General features: G+C 43.9%; 1 protein-coding gene across 2 annotated transcripts in view; it reads left to right on the forward strand.

Moving 5' to 3' along the window:
• The window catches only part of ctnna2 (catenin (cadherin-associated protein), alpha 2), a 583,061-nt gene that overhangs the window by 178,433 nt on the left and 388,139 nt on the right, over positions 1 to 16,489 (forward strand). For both annotated transcript variants that reach the window (XM_077246418.1, XM_077246419.1), the window contains one exon: positions 2,581 to 2,784. In XM_077246418.1, the coding sequence (XP_077102533.1) occupies positions 2,581 to 2,784 (204 nt within the window). The remainder of the gene's footprint in view (positions 1 to 2,580; positions 2,785 to 16,489) is intronic.

Here is a 16,489-nt window from a genome sequence, read left to right on the forward strand (position 1 = left end):
AACCAGACATATTTATTTGAACCCGAATACACGGACGCACCAGATAACACGTCAGCAGCGTCTTACGTCAGCAGCGTCACTGGCCTCGTGAACGCGGATTGACAACAGAACCGGAAGAGAATACAATGCTGAATAAAGTCGTCGTTTTTGTTATTTTTGAAACAAAATGTATTTTCGATGCTTCAAAAAATTCTAACTAACCCCCTGAGGTCACGTGGACTACTTTGATGATGTCTTTATTGCATTTCTGGACAAGGACAGTATGCCATACATAGATTTTCAATGGAGGGACAAAAAGCTCTCGGACTGAATCTAAAATATCTTAAACTGTGTTCCGAAGATGAACGGAGGTCTTACGGGCTTGGAACGACATGAGGGTGAGTCATTAATGACATCATTTTCATTTTTGGGTGAACTAACCCTTTAATGAAATAGCAACTTTCACAAACATGAACAGCCAATTCTTCCATCAATTCCAGCTAAATATTGTTCCATTCGAATATATGCTGCATAACACAATTTGAATGTGTTTGTAAAGGCTGTTTCATGTTGTCTTTAACTAAATCAATTCATAATTGGAATATGTAGTCAGCTTATGAGTCACACAAGATCTAAGTAATCTGTACAAATTGTTTCACAATGGCTTTTCTCCAGCCTGTCAGCATCTGAATGTCCTGCCTGTAGCTTTCCAATCAGACATTTCACACAAGTCTTTGTTTTCGTCCCTCATTCAGACAGAAGCGGGTGGACCGGAATAGACCTGGAAACTTGACACAGACAGATTTCAAACAAACCAATAAATGTCCACATACTTATCATTGAGTCATTGAGATGGCCAAGACTGCTGTTACAGCTTTTACTTAAGAGTTGATCACCATGGAAACATGCTATAATGGGAAAGCTCTCTCTCTCTCCAATTGTGCTGTTGTTAGTTTGCATTACTGCTGCTGGATTAGCACATGTGAAAGACGCAAACATCATGCCCGGCCTGTGGACATGCCAAATAACAGGAAGTGCATGCTGAGATATAAATGATGAAAGATCTGTGAAAGATCTAACTTATTATTAACCGCTTGGTGAAGTGCCTTTTTGAATATTAGTCTCAAAAGTAAAGGGCACTGGCCACTTCTGGTTCCCCTAAATGCCACCTCCACCTCATCTACACTGGCAAAGTCCACAAAATGCAAACTGCTGCCGAAGCCGTATTCATATATAGCCGTAAAACATAATATCGCCAGTATCAATATGGTAATTTCCCCAGCCCAGCCCTAGAGATCATAAAACCTGTATTTGGTAGCAACTTTTCAATAATAAAAAGGTAGGATGTTCTTGAGTCTGCATCCTATGTTTAAAAGCCCCATTAAATCACAATGTGGTTGTAACCGAGGCCCTGGATCTCGCCTTGAAGGTCACCTTGTAACAGCCTCTGGATATAGGCTGAATGTCTTCAGTGGACGACTAATGGAAACTATCGCAAACATCTCACAGGGCTTGTTAACCTTCTATCTGCTACACAAACCTCTAACATCTTGGGGATGTATATAGTACAGTACATCAATAGTTCATGACTGACTATAGGGTTTAAATATTTTATCCAGCATAGTATGATTGAGAGGTTTGTGTGTGAAACAGCCAGGAGTTACTATGGCACTTAAGGTTATGGCTCAGATTTACTAAACAGGACAAATTAGTGTGAGAGCACAATTCCATAAAAGCACTGATGGGAGTGGAAAGTTCTGCATGTGATCTACTGATGATGTGCAAAATAAAGAACACAGACGCAGGCGAATCATTTCCATAATGACCAACGCAATCTACCAAGAATACCGCAAATTAACGTAGGGTCGCAAAGAAGCAGAGCCATTGTTAATCTGGTGCGGGTGATCTACTAACAACACAGGTGCAAAATTGTTTAATACATGCTTTTTTGGGGCATTAAATAATGGCGCAAATACCTGTAAATTGACTAGAACAAACCTTTTTAAATAACCTAGCTTTATTTAATAAATACTCTGCTCCCATAAATGTTGCGTATCAAAGGGAAACTCCTACAAATGCATATGCAATAAGTTCAGGTGCAAAAATTACTGTACCCACACCTTTTCAGTGCTATTTTATCACTGTGTCATTAGTAAATTCTGACAGTATGTTAGTCAATCTGACCTTATATCACTAGTTCAGTCATGGAACTCTAGATGGCGCAGGCTGATATGTCCTTTACATGCAATCTGCAAAACAAATCCTATCATTACTAATTGACACAAGCTGATTAAGCTCTTCTTATTCTGCAGCCAATGAGATTGCTTGCTCAACATTTAAATAGTCTGGTTCACTGTTCACTGTAGGCTTGGCTTTCAACGTGCTATTAGAGTTCCTCTGAAACCCTGACCAAATACATTAATAAAAAATAAAATAAAAAGATAAAACAGATGCAATTGATAATATGACCCGCAATGCTCATATTAACAATTCTGGAAAGCAACCTACTAGTTACTTACAGTTTCTCTTGTTTATGGATTTTAATGTTTTCAACAGAAACTTTTATAACCCTGTCCCTGGCCATCTTTTGTTCTGTTTCAGAATAAGATAATTTTGGATCCGCTTACATTTAGTGAGGCTCGCTTCAGGCCGTCACTGGAGGAACGTCTGGAGAGCATCATTAGTGGCGCCGCCCTCATGGCCGACTCCTCCTGCACACGCGACGATCGCCGTGAACGCATCGTAGCCGAGTGCAACGCTGTGCGCCAAGCCCTGCAAGACCTGCTGAGCGAGTACATGAACAATGTAAGTCCTGAACATCCTTTTCCACTATGTAGGTAGCTTGATTATTATTTTTTCAAGTGAAGTTTTTTTGAGCACTTTGATTGTTTGTTTTGTTTTAGGTTTTCTGTTTATTTTTTTTATTCATATTTTTTTATTGTCCTTAGGTTTAGTGACTCACTGCAAGGCTTATTTGATGTTTAAATACTTTTTGTGGCTAATTGTGGCATGGTACTTTTCCTTAATTCACACATATCCTGCATTGATTGTGATTCAAGGTTGTATGGCTAGAAAACATTTTCTTCTAACAACCATGGTTATAGTAGTCATACCTTTCAGGGAATTGACAACATATACATACACACAATATGTCTTAGTGATTATTTATGTATCATTGCTGACATGGAACATGAAGAGCTTTCTGCATTGACAGCCTCAGCATCATCACATATAGTGCACTATCTTAAGCTGTTTGAGGCTATTTCAGGTTAAGTATATATATATATATATATATATATATATATATATATATATATGTGTACTCACTGTTCATCTTGGGAAAGTTCACCAGTTAAAAGGGTCTTAATATTCTTTGATAAATCAATACTCTGACCTTTAGTCTTTCACAAACCCTTCTTTTATGTGTCTCTCTGTGTTTGTTGTCCTTTGCTCAAATGAAAGACTTAAAGGCATATAGTCCTATAGAATTATCACGATGGTGTGTTTGCATGTGCCTATGTGTCTTTTTTGTTGTGTGTATATGTCAATTCCGTTGAAACAGGTGTCACAAAGCCATTGGCAAGTGTTCTGTAATATTGATCGCTATGGTATCAATTGGCCTTTCTGGCTCTGATGCTATGCAGAAATCAATGACTTCTACCCAGCTATAAACTAATGCATGTTTCCTAGTGCTGGTGTGTTCAAGTACCATACGGGAAGAGAGGGATATTAAATACAACCTCTCATTCGATTAGCGATGCCCCTTTAGTCAAAACACAACACCAGTGGAGATGAATATCACATCAGCACTCAAATTACAAGCTCCTGCTCTGGGAGGAAATGTGTTTGTGTTGCTAGGACACTTGTTCTATATGAGTTTTAGTCTCTCAATGGATTAATTTTGTTATGCTTTTTTTGGTATGTTTGCATATGCATCTTTGTATGGGTTTGTTCATGTGAATATATTCATTAGCACAAATACGTTTTCCTCGTGCACTTGTTATATATACTGAATATATATATATATATATATATATATATATATATATATATATATATATATATGTATGTTGCATCCAAATAGTCTCAGGATATTCTTTAGCTGCGTTTACAGACTGATGCTGTTATATAAAACATTTTTTGTCTCAACAGATCAATGGTCTGTTTTATAGGTAGTACAGGATACCGCAAGTTTACAAGTCAGCATTGTTGAGGGTACTTTAGGTATCTAGAAGTGGTGTCTGATTTCTGCATTGCTTCAGTTTCTCCTCTAACACCTCTTCAACTTCTACCACCTTCTTTCCACCTTTTGCTCTAATCGTTCTTCAAACTCAAGCCTGGACGACTTGTGGAACGGCATGAGTTTGATCAATGTGCCGGTTTACAATAAATTAAGTTCAAGTGACAAGAGAATGTCCATACTTGTCCTGGCCGGTGGTGATCGTTGATTGGTGACACCCGCCCAGGCTCCCAAGACCACTGCTGAATCATCTGAATTGGCTGATTTAGTTACGGCAGCCTGGACAGGCCTATCTATCAATTGATCGGTTGGAGTAATGCATTGCTGACCTGGGTCAAGTGAGCTCGGTTTGTGGCTAGAGGTTGAGAGGGTCTAGGGTATTGTGGGTGTGGTAGTCACCTCGCTAGCCTGGCCTGCAGTGCACTAAAGAGGATTTAGGGAGTTGGTTAGTAGAGCTTAATCTTACACTTAGCGGGACGTGGCACTCTGGCGGTCACACTGCGTTTAAAGAAGATGGATGCCTGTTCTTCGGGCCTCCAGGGGGCTACACAGAAAGGCTTGATCAAGAGGAAGGTTCTTCGAACACTCCATCACCCTAACAGTGTTGCAACCAGCCGCAGAAGCGCAGAGCCTGTGCGACCCAGAAGATTACTTTAGAAGAACAGCAGATCAACGAGTTATAGAGAAATAAATAGAAACAATGGGATGTATAGATTAGAAGCACATGAGATATGGTGTTACCACATACTCCATACTGCAGTTCTAGGGTCGGATTATGTTTTGTGACTCAATATTAAAAGTTGGGTCTCCAGCACTTTATTTGCATCTAACACCCCAACTAGTTATCCGGCTAGGGCATTTTCATTCCTGGGTTGAAGCATTTCCAATTGATATGTATTTTATTATTATTTTGACCAATAGGCTTTAGTGTTATATCAGCCATTAACCATAGTTTGCTACTTACAAGTCAGTTGCATGTGGTGAAGGGCCATTCTAAATCTAGAGAGCATTTGATTGAACAACAATGTGTTGTGTGGGATAAATAATCAATATTGTAACCCATAATCCTGGAAGAAATTATTATATACACACAGTTTATTCGATTTTAAATACAGTCTAAGTGACTTGTTTCGTTCTTGAATTAATCAACATTTTTTAATGAATAATCTGAGTGAGTGATTCAGTGACTCAGTAACTAATTCAAAAGAAATATTCACTGATAAATATTTAAGAGTAATGCACCTGTTGTATTATATTATATTATTATTTTTTGCATTATTGGAACATTTATTCGAGGAATAAGGAATACAAACACTGGATAACACTTCAAAATATACTTTACAGGAGCCGCAGAAGTAGAACTACTCATTACACAAATCAATAACTGAATAACTAAAATAATTAACAGAACAGGGAGTATATACAGTACATATAGTAAATGAGGGAACTAAACAGGAACAGCTGGACAAAGATTACAGTTTTTTACAGTCGCTAGGACACATTTCTCAATACTTAGGTCACTTTTTCAAAACTCTTCACACAGTTCTCCAAACCAACTTTCAGCTCGGCACAGCAGTTCATTTCACTTTCAAAATGCACTTAAACTACCATATCACTTCATACATGTCTCAAATCAACATATTCTTCCATCACACTAGCAAAGGTTGACAGACAACAAACACACTTTGTCACCCACAAAACAATGACCTAAAAAACACTAACAACAGGTAGCATTATACAATGTTTTCTTCTGTAAAACAAGCACACCTCTCTACTGTTTAGAATTCACTGCAATATATTTTACTGGAATGAATCAGACATGATCCAGTATGCTTCAATATAATTTATGTCTTTTTTTTTTTTTTTTGCACAGACTAATAACAAAATACAAGAATTTGTACACACCATTCACCGATACAGATACAATAGGAATCAGCTGTGGTTGGTCCAATTTTCCAATTGTTTTTATAGCATTTAATTTTTAGATTGGAAATATATTGCATCACAGTATTACTGTAGAAATGTAGCAAATTGCTGTCATATTCAGTTTTGTATTATGTTATTGTTTTGAACATAAGTTTAACAGTTTTGAAAACTGTATGTAAGCATGTGCAAATTGGCCTGTAAGTACACAGAGTTTTGGTGGTTGTTGTGTCGAAGTGAGAAAGCAATTAATGTAATTTGAAAGATGTAGTCATTGAATGCATTTTGTGCCAAAGCAATGATAAATGATCCACAGTTTAGCCCACATATACTTATGTTGTGCTCACTGTGTGAAGAGTTTTGAAAAAGTGACCTAAGTATTGAGAAATGTGTCCTAGCGACTGTAAAAAACTGTAACTAATCAGTAACCATAGAAACTGACAAGAACTCATACAGACATGACATGAACAACTAAAAACATACCGTATTGTTCCGAATATAAGACAATGTTGTTTTCTTGGAAATGCATCTGAAAAATGGGGTCGTCTTACATTCGGGGTCTAAACTTTTACATGCCAATAATACACCCGCAACAAGGGGGAGCGCCAAATATGTGTAAAATGTATGTGTTTACCAGGACTGATAAATGCAGCGGAGTCATTACACAACTCTCATTAAGCAGCCAAGTAATACGGTGTGTCAGAATGTAATGTTAAAAGATGGCCAGCCCAAAATGAAGATGGCAAGCAGTCAAAGAAATGTATTTATTTCTGAATGTTATTATAGATTGTTAGTACATTTAACAATTTTACCAGTACAATTAAAAATCTAAATATGCAATATGAAAATTATTTTAAAATAAAGTATTTTCTTTAAAAGACTAAATTTACATCTACAAAAGCGTCTTATTTTTTGGAACAATATGGTAATTGTGACAATTATATTATATGTGACCCTGGACCACAAAACCAGTCTTATGGGTCATTTTCTTTAAATTGAGATTTATACATCACATGCAAGCTGAATAAATAATCTTTCCATTGATCTATGGTTTGTTAGGATATGACAATATTTGGCCGAGATACAACCTTTTGAAAATCTGGAATCTGATGTGGCAAAAAATCTAAATATTGAGAAAATCACCTTTAAAGTTCTCTAAATGAAGGCCTTTGCTACGCATTACTAATGAAAGGAAATTAATGAAATTTACACCATTGTGAGTTCCCCAGCACTAAAATCAAGTGTGTGTGTGTGTGTGTGTGTGTGTGTGTGTGTGTGTGTGTGTGTGTGTGTGTGTGTGTGTGTGTGTGTGTGTTTGTGTGTGTGTGTGTGTGTTTGTGTGTCTGTGTGTGTGTGTTTGTGTGTGTGTGTATGTTTGTGTGTATGAATATGTGTGTGTGTGTGTGTGTGTGTGTGTGTGTGTGTGTGTGTGTGTGTGTGTGTGGTAACAAAACTGTTCCACACATTGATCGAATTTGTCGTCTTTCAGGTCATCCTCCTTTGCCAAGCCAGTCTGTATCATCTTCCCAATCATTTTCGAAAAAAAAAAAAATCATTTACTATGTTCGTTAAATTATTACTGTAATTAAAGTTTAAATTGAGCAAACGCGCTATCTCAGAATCCATGGCTTGCACCATAACCATTGCGGATTGTGTACACTGTGCACGCGAAGAAGTCGCCAGCCAATGAGAGGCGCTGTAGCAGACCGTTGCTAAGAAGAAAACAGTTTTTTTTTACACGAGAAGGGTTTGTTTTAACGCTCTCTATTGGCTTACTGCTGTAATGATGTTGTGGAGAGCTATGAATCCGAAAGGGGGAAATCTAAGCTTGACATAGATACCAAACTTGAGTGGGTAATTCCCAAAGAGCGGGCAGCAGCGAGCAAAGTTTGTAGGCGTGTTTTGTAGGCGTGTTTTTTTTGCGCGATATTGCTGCATCCATTCACAAAAATATGTTTTATATATATTTACGGAAGGAAATTTACAAAATACCTTCATGGAACATGATCTTTACTGAATATACTATTGATTTTGGCATAAAAGAAAAATCGATAATTTTGACCCATACAATGTATTGTTGGCTATTGCTAAAAATATACCCGTGCGACTTACGACTGGTTCCCTTTCGAGAGGTCTCTCCTATTGCGTAAGTAGCTTACGCTATGGGAAAACTCCTTTTCTCGAGAATATTGAAGTCTTTATGTAAAACGCATTGCAGCTGCACAGCAGACAGCAATGAGCGAAGGAGCTTGGTCATTGGCTGTGCTGCGGCAACTTGCTCGAACCAATGACGGGGCGACTCTGAATGCGCGACCAATGAGCGCGCCTCGCGCCCGCGCGCGTCAGAGCCCGCCAAGATGGGCGTGGCCAAGAGCTATATATTGGGCGCCCCGTCATGAGAGTTCTTTAGATTTAATCTCCTTCAGCGAACACCTTCTTCGCTGAATCCTCCGGATTATTGAAAGCCTTCGCCGCCGTGGAAAAGCGTACCAGCGGGATTGCTTCGAGGACGTCGGCATCTTCAGCCGCCTTCGAACGCCATCCTACTGAGCCATCCGGCGCGCTACACGCAAGTATTTACATCTGTTCGCCCCGCGACATTTGAAAAAGAGCAATTTTCTGAGGCGTTGTTCCAAATGCCTTCCTGCAGGTCGTGCAGAGACCTTCTTCCGGACGGGGATCGTCACATCATCTGCGCTCGCTGCCTGGGCCGGGACCAAGCAGAAGCTGCTTTGACCAAGGGCGGATGCCCGGAATGTGACGACCTGGGTCTCTCCGCACTGCGGGCTCGCTTCGCCGTTTTCACCACGAGCGAGCCCATCGCCGACACCCCTCTGTTTGAGCCGCGTGTTAAGAAAAAGCGCAGCTCACAGAGGCTTCATGAACCTGAGCTCAGTGACGTCACGCCGAGCCAGTCTCCGCGTGCTTCACCGCCGCTCGTGTCCTCCCCACCGCCGGTTCAGTTCACCCAGCCGGACCCACACCCCTCTAGCAGAGCGGTGGGCCTTGTGACTTTCGGCGCGTCCGAGGACGACGGGGGAGTAGATGACTCTTTGTCCATCGACGCTGCATCTGACGACTGGCCGGGCTCCACTTTCGACCCCGCCCCGTCGACGCTAACTAACACGAGTGGGGGATCCTCTATGGATACGGAGATTGTCCGCATCCTCTCTAAGGCCGTGGAGGACCTCGGGCTCGATTGGTCTTCTCCCGAAGAACCAACCCGAAGCCGACTGGACGAGTGGTTTCTGCAGGGGCGCCAGCAGGCCCCTCGGCAAAGGCCTTCTCCTTTCTTCCCGGAAGTTCACGACGAACTCACCAAGTCATGGAAAGCCCCCCACTCTGCGCGTCTGAAGCCTTCTTTTTCTTCGTCGCTCTCCTCTGTGGACGGCGCGAAGGAAAGAGGCTACGAGGGAACGCCGGCCCTCGAGGAGGCCGTGGCCAATCATCTCTGCCCGCCCTCCACCACTGGATGGAAAGCCAAGGCTTCCCACCCCTCGAAGCCCTGCCGCACTAATACGGCTCTCGCTGGTCGCGCCTACGCCGGCGCAGGCCAAGCTGCGTCAGCGCTTCACTCAATGGCGGTACTTCAAGTGTTCCAAGCCAAGCTTATCCGCTCCCTGGACGAGTCTGGCCCCGAACCCGAAGCCTTCAAGGACCTACGCAGCGCGACTGACATAGCCCTGCGAGCCACGAAGGCCACCGCCCAGGCCACCCGCCATTTGTGGCTGACTTTGACGGAGATGAAAGACGCGGATAAAGCCCCGTTTCTCGACGCGCCTATCTCCACCAGCGGGCTGTTTGGACCGGCAGTTAAAGGTTTCGCCGAACGCTTCACTGAGGCCCAGAACGCTTCACAAGCTATGCGCCATTTTCTGCCTAAACGCTCCAGCTTATCGCAGAGCAGACAGAGGCCGCCACAGCCACAGCGGGCTAGAGCAGCCCCCACCGCCTCTCAGCCCGCGCCTCAGACTGGCGCTCGACGCCGCTCGCGCTCCCACAACCGCAAGCCGCCTCCTGAGCGACGGGGTCCTCGGCCCAAGATCGTGCTGAACCCTGAGCCTCGAAAGCCTTCCTAGCCACAGGAATGAGAAGAGAGAGTGCGTGTCTCGCAAAAGCCGGACCACTCTCTCTGCAAAATCTCAAACATTACCCAGTCCCCGTACAGGCGGCTGGAAATGTCTATACAGCAGTCAATGGGCCAGTCACAGAACTCGCTCACCTGCAAACAAACGCCGTTTTTACGGCGACACACAGAAAACACAAAAAGAGTCTTTTTCTGCCTGTGTCACTAAGGGTTCACATGTCCACAAAGGGTGCATTCCCAGATACTGTCAAAACAGTGCCAAATTCATTCCCAGCTCAGGCTGCACGCCCCATGAATGTAGATCACGTGCCTACGGTCATGTACACACCACTACATACAAGCACTGTTCACACAGTTATGAATTCATCCCCAGTAAAAGCGGGAAACATTATAAAATTGACGCGTGTGCATACCACTGTCTATGCACCCCCACTTATAAACACTGTCCCTGCAGTGTCAAACACAACCCCAGCTCAGGCTGCGAGTCTTACAGACATAGCTTGCGCTGTTGTAATCACACACGCGCACATTCACTCGGCTGCTCAGCGCGCGCCCGCGCCTCTGAGAGCTACGAGCTCAGGCAATTCGCTGGCCGGGTCCCTACGTCACAGCGGCCTGCCCCTAGCCTGTATTCAGCCCATATCTGTACACGCAGCGGCATGGGAAAACATTCCAGATATGCCGAAATGGGTGTTGAATATAATAAAACACGGATACTCGCTCCAGTTCGCTCGCAGACCACCACGTTTTACGACTGTGGTCGAGACGAAAGTGAGAAAGGAGTGTTCGCATGTTCTACGCACCGAGGTGCGCAAATTAATAGAAAAGGGCGCTGTGGAAACTGTTTCCCCCTCTATGAGCGGGGCAGGTTTTTACAGCCGCTATTTTCTCGTCCCGAAAAAGGATGGCGGTCTCCGCCCCATCCTAGATCTCAGACACCTGAACAAAGCACTAATGATTCGCTCGTTCAGAATGTTAACAACCAAACATATCCTCGTGCAAGTACGCCCAGGAGATTAGTTTCTCTCAGTGGATCTGAAAGATGCTTACTTTCACATTCCAATAGCGCCTCATCACAGGCCTTTTCTGAGATTCGCGTTCGAGGGACAGTCTTACCAGTACACAGTACTTCCGTTCGGCCTGTCCCAGGCTCCCCGTACATTCACGAAATGTATGGATGCAGCACTTTCCCCCTTGAGACGAAGGGGAGTGCAAATACTGAATTATCTCGACGATTGGCTGGTCCTAGCACAATCAGAGAGTCAGTTAATAACACACAGATCTTGGATTATCAGCCATCTAGAATGCCTGGGTCTAATAATCAATTTTGCAAAAAGTATACTATCTCCCAGCCAGAGATTTCTTTCCTGGGAATAGTTCTAGACTCGATGCAAATGACAGCTCGTCTCTCATCAGAACGCGCGCTCACCATCCGGCGCCTTGCAACATCATTTAGGGCGGGCACGCGCGCCCCCGTCAAGCGGATGCTGGTTCTCATGGCCTCAGCATCGGCCGTACTCCAGCTAGGATTGTTGCATATGCGTCCTCTCCAACGCTGGCTCAAGAGCCGCGTCCCTGCTCACGCGTGGCGTTCGGGCCACCTTTTAATCAGAGCGAACCACGGCTGTATAAAAGCCCTGACGCACTGGAAAGCCGCCGACTGGTACCAGTCAGGCGTGAGCCTGGGTGTGAACACAAGGAGAAAGATGATCACAACAGATGCCTCCAAAATAGGTTGGGGGGCCCTTTACGAGGGCAGGCCTGTCTCCGGCTTTTGGTCAAACCCGGAGAAGCGCCTACACATAAACTGTCTGGAGATGAAAGCGGTCGCTTTGGCTCTCAGAGCCCTGCTTCCACATCTAAAAAACGAACACGTCCTGGTCCGAACGGACAACATGACGGTAGTGTCGTACATAAATCGCCACGGTGGACTCAGGTCGAGCTCCATGCATTCAATGGCCAGGAGACTCATCTTATGGTCCCAGCACAACTTGCGCTCGCTGAGAGCAGCGCATGTGTCAGGCGCGCTGAACCAAGGGGCAGACATGCTATCCAGAGACAAGATTCTCCCAGGAGAATGGGCTCTCAACCCGCTGACGATTCAGTGGTTATGGAAAATCTTCGGCGAGGCGGAGGTCGACCTCTTCGCCTCCAAGGAGAATGCACACTGCCCTCTTTTCTTCACGAAAAGCACGGACACGCTCGCCCAGAGCTGGCCGAGCCGCCCCTTATATGCTTTTCCCCCGATCGCGATGCTGCCACAGGTCATCAGTCGGGTCAGAGAGGAGAAAAACGCAGTGCTCCTGATAGCTCCACTCTGGAAGAACCAAACATGGTTTCCAGAATTGATGCAAATGCAATCTGCACCACGGCCGATTCCACTGAGGCCAGACCTCCTCAGTCAGGCCAGCGGGATGATATTTCATCCCCGCCCCGATCTGTGGGCCCTTCATGCATGGCCCCTCAACGGGTTCCCAGGAACCTCACGAGTGGAGCGCTAAAAACCATCGCTGAGGCGCGGGCGCCCTCCACGAGACGCTTATATGCCCAGAAATGGAAAGTGTTCAGTGACTGGTGTAACGCCGAGGGCCTGAACCCTGAAACATGCGAGATTACGAACATACTCGCTTTTCTACAAGGGCTTCTGGAGGCGGGCCGCTCCCCCTCCACGCTCAAAGTATATGTGGCGGCCATCACAGCGTCACACGACCCTGTGATGGAACGTCCATTGGGAAGAAACGACCTAATTATTCGTTTCCTAAGGGGCGCTAGGAGGATGTACCCTTCACGCCCCCCCTCAGTGCCGATCTGGGACCTAGCTACTGTCCTAGACGCTCTTAAAGGGCCCCCGTTCGAACCACTCCGAACCGTGCACCTTAAGCAGCTCTCGCTTAAAACTGCGCTCTTGCTGGCACTCGCCTCGGTCAAGAGAGTGGGCGATCTGCACGCGTTTTCGGGCAAGCCCTGCCTGCTTGGAATTCGGACCTAACGACTGCAGGGTCGTCCTTAGGCCAAAACATGGGTAAATTCATAAAGTGCTCACCACTCCCTTCAGAGCACAGGTTATCTCTCTAACTGCGCTATTGTCTCCAGCAGACGAACACGACGCTAACCTACTCTGCCCCGTTAGGGCTCTCAGAGTGTATTTGGAGCGTTCTGCCCTATTCAGACAGACAGAAAAACTGTTTGTATGCTTTGGCGGCCGTACGAAGGGTTCCGCCGTTTCAAAGCAGAGAATCTCTCACTGGATAGTTGAGGCTATAGCTCTAGCTTATGAAGCCAAGGGACTTCAATGCCCTTGGGGAGTCAAAGCACACTCCACCAGGAGTGTGGCTTCTTCCTGGGCGTGGTCGAGCGGGATACCGATCGAGGATATTTGTGCGGCAGCAGGCTGGGCCTCACCGTCCACATTTATCAGGTTTTACAACCTACAGGTCCCGACATTGCATTCCAATGTACTATCAGCATGATGCTAGTAGAACTATGAGTTCGTATCTAGATTATGTATGTGCTTGTGTTACACTGAGCGCCTTCTGGCCGCTCTTTACTTTTTTCCCACATATAAAGCTCGCCTCTGCCGGCTGGTTGGATGATAACTTTGCTTTTTTAGCTCAGGCACCTGCCTCTGGCTATCATAAGGCGAAGTTCAGCACGCACGGCGTTTTGCATGGTGTTCCCATAGCGTAACTACTTACGCAATAGGAGAGACCTCTCGAAAGGGAACGACTCGGTTACTAACGTAACCTCGGTTCCCTGAGAGGAGGGAACGAGTATTGCGTAAGCTGCCGTGCTTGTGCTTGGTTAGTTCGCTTCAGTCATTTTAACCTAAAGAACTCTCATGACGGGGCCCCCAATATATAGCTCTTGGCCACGCCCATCTTGGCGGGCTCTGACGCGCGCGGGCGCGAGGCGCGCTCATTGGTCGCGCATTCAGAGTCGCCCCGTCATTGGTTCGAGCAAGTTGCCTCAGCACAGCCAATGACCGAGCTCCTTCGCTCATTGCTGTCTGCTGTGCAGCTGCAATGCGTTTTACATAAAGACTTCAATATTCTCGAGAAAAGGAGTTTTCCCATACCGTAAGCTACTTACGCAATACTCCTTCCCTCCTCTCAGGGAACCGAGGTTACTTTAGTAACCGAGTCGTTTTGTGGTCCAGGGTCACATATTATATTATATTATATTATATTATATTATATTATATTATATTATTCCATTACATCAATCTGATTTGTTTTTGGTGGTCTTTTTAAAATAGAAAGTTGATATTTTAGCTAATTTTAGGTCTATTGAATGCATAGTTCATAATGTTCCAGAACTTGTAGGGTTTTTTTTTTCCTTTTAATAAAAGGTCTGAGTTCTAGAAGTAAAAGTTACAGAATGTTGTGACTTTCTGCCCATCTCCCTAGGATAGCTAATAACAAGCTGTCTTGACATGACACAGTAATGTCATGTGACTGTTGGTACCTCTGCACAGTGTCCTCCCAGACGCACAAGCGCTTTGATGCCTCGATTTGGCAAGTGCTAGACACCGTCTCACTGGACAAGACCAGTCATTTCAGAGAAAATAACCCACAGCATGCACAAGAAAAAGGCCTTTCTTTCGCTCTCACCATCTCTCTCACTCCGTCTGCATTGGTCCAAAACCTGCCCGTAAAGACACAAACAAAAATACACATGCATATCACACATTCCCCTTCAAGCTTTAAAGCAAAGCCTCCTGCAAACATCTCCTGTGATTTGCTCTCTCTCTCTCTCTCTCTCTCTCTCTCTCTCTCTCTCTCTCTCTCTCTCTCTCTCTCTCTCTCTCTCTCTCTCTACTTTTATCTTCTGCTAGCACGAATTTCGCTATTCTATTAACCTGGCTAAAAGAATGTTGAGTCATCTTAGTACTCATGTAGCCTGGCTGAAGATTGAGGTTCTCTTTTATAGCTGTTGGTTACAACTGGTATTTGTTGCATTTTGAAGTATATGTTTGGCATCTCCTGTATCCGTTACCGATGAGTGGAGAGGAACAGTCAGCAGGGAATCTGGACTCACGTGAGCTTTTGTTTTCCGCATCTGAAGAGACAAGCGAGGCTTTGTTTTCCAAGACTTTAACTGCATCTCTACTTGATGGCTCATACTGATTGTTTAACTATGGCTCATGCTGATTGTTTAACTTTGCCACCTCTATCTTTCCAACCTCATTAGACATTTAGACATCAAATCCTCCTTTTCCTTCTATTGGTTTCTCCTCACTGACAAAGACTTCCGTTGTAGCATCATCCATGAAATACTCCACATCACATGAATTAACATGGTTTTTCCAACCCGATCTTACGGCAATTCGTATGAATTTTACGAGATGGCTAATTCGTATAAATTCATATGACCTCACTCGTACAAATTCATACGATTTTTGCTAAATTGTACATATTTTACGAGGAATTAATTTAATTTATTTATTTTAACATTTATTTTATGTAATTTAGTATTTTCAGTATTAAGTAAACATGTTGTCAACAAAAGAGAAGCTTTAAGTTCTCCCAGGTCTGACTACAGTGGCTTTTCCTTTGAGTTAATTATGCTATTGTGCTAGATGTCTTTATTGCTTAAAATAAACTCACTGGACTTGACCTTTCTGACATCATCACAGATAAAAGACAACCTTACACATTTCAGATTTGTTTTTGCAGAATTCCTCACCAACTCCCTCATCAATAGCCTCTTTACAGCCAGATTCCAAACTTTCGCCCTATTAAGTGTCCTGTATGGGGCGATCCATCAGCCTTTTCCCATAGTGACTTGTATACCCTCCCTTCCATCTGTCAGGCCCTAATGTCCCTGGCTTGATTTGCTCTACCAATGAGAGATGCTTGCTTCATGTACCAGCTCATTCCAGATACTCAAGAATTTCCAAAGCTTGCTTCTCCATTGTTTCAGCGCACATTAATAGGGTTGCCTGATATACAGTTTATCATGAAGTCTCACCAAGGATTCATTTATTTATCAAAAATACATTATAAACAGTAATATTGTTAAATATTATAATCATTTTTGGTTACACTTTATTTTGATGGCCCTTTTTAGATATTCTACTATATATAAGTAACTTTGCAACTACATGTTAACTAACTCTCGTTAGAGAGTAATGCAAGGTTAGGGTTAGATGTTATACTGTAGGTTCAGGTTAGTAGACAAAGTTGAGGGACCATCAAAATAGTTAAACTACTTTAAATTACCTTTTTCACATCAATCTACACTCCATACACCATAATCAT

This window comes from Siphateles boraxobius, unplaced genomic scaffold (genome assembly GCF_051911475.1).
Source record: "Siphateles boraxobius isolate OS27281-9 unplaced genomic scaffold, OSU_SipBor_1 29, whole genome shotgun sequence".
NCBI lineage: Eukaryota > Metazoa > Chordata > Actinopteri > Cypriniformes > Leuciscidae > Siphateles > Siphateles boraxobius.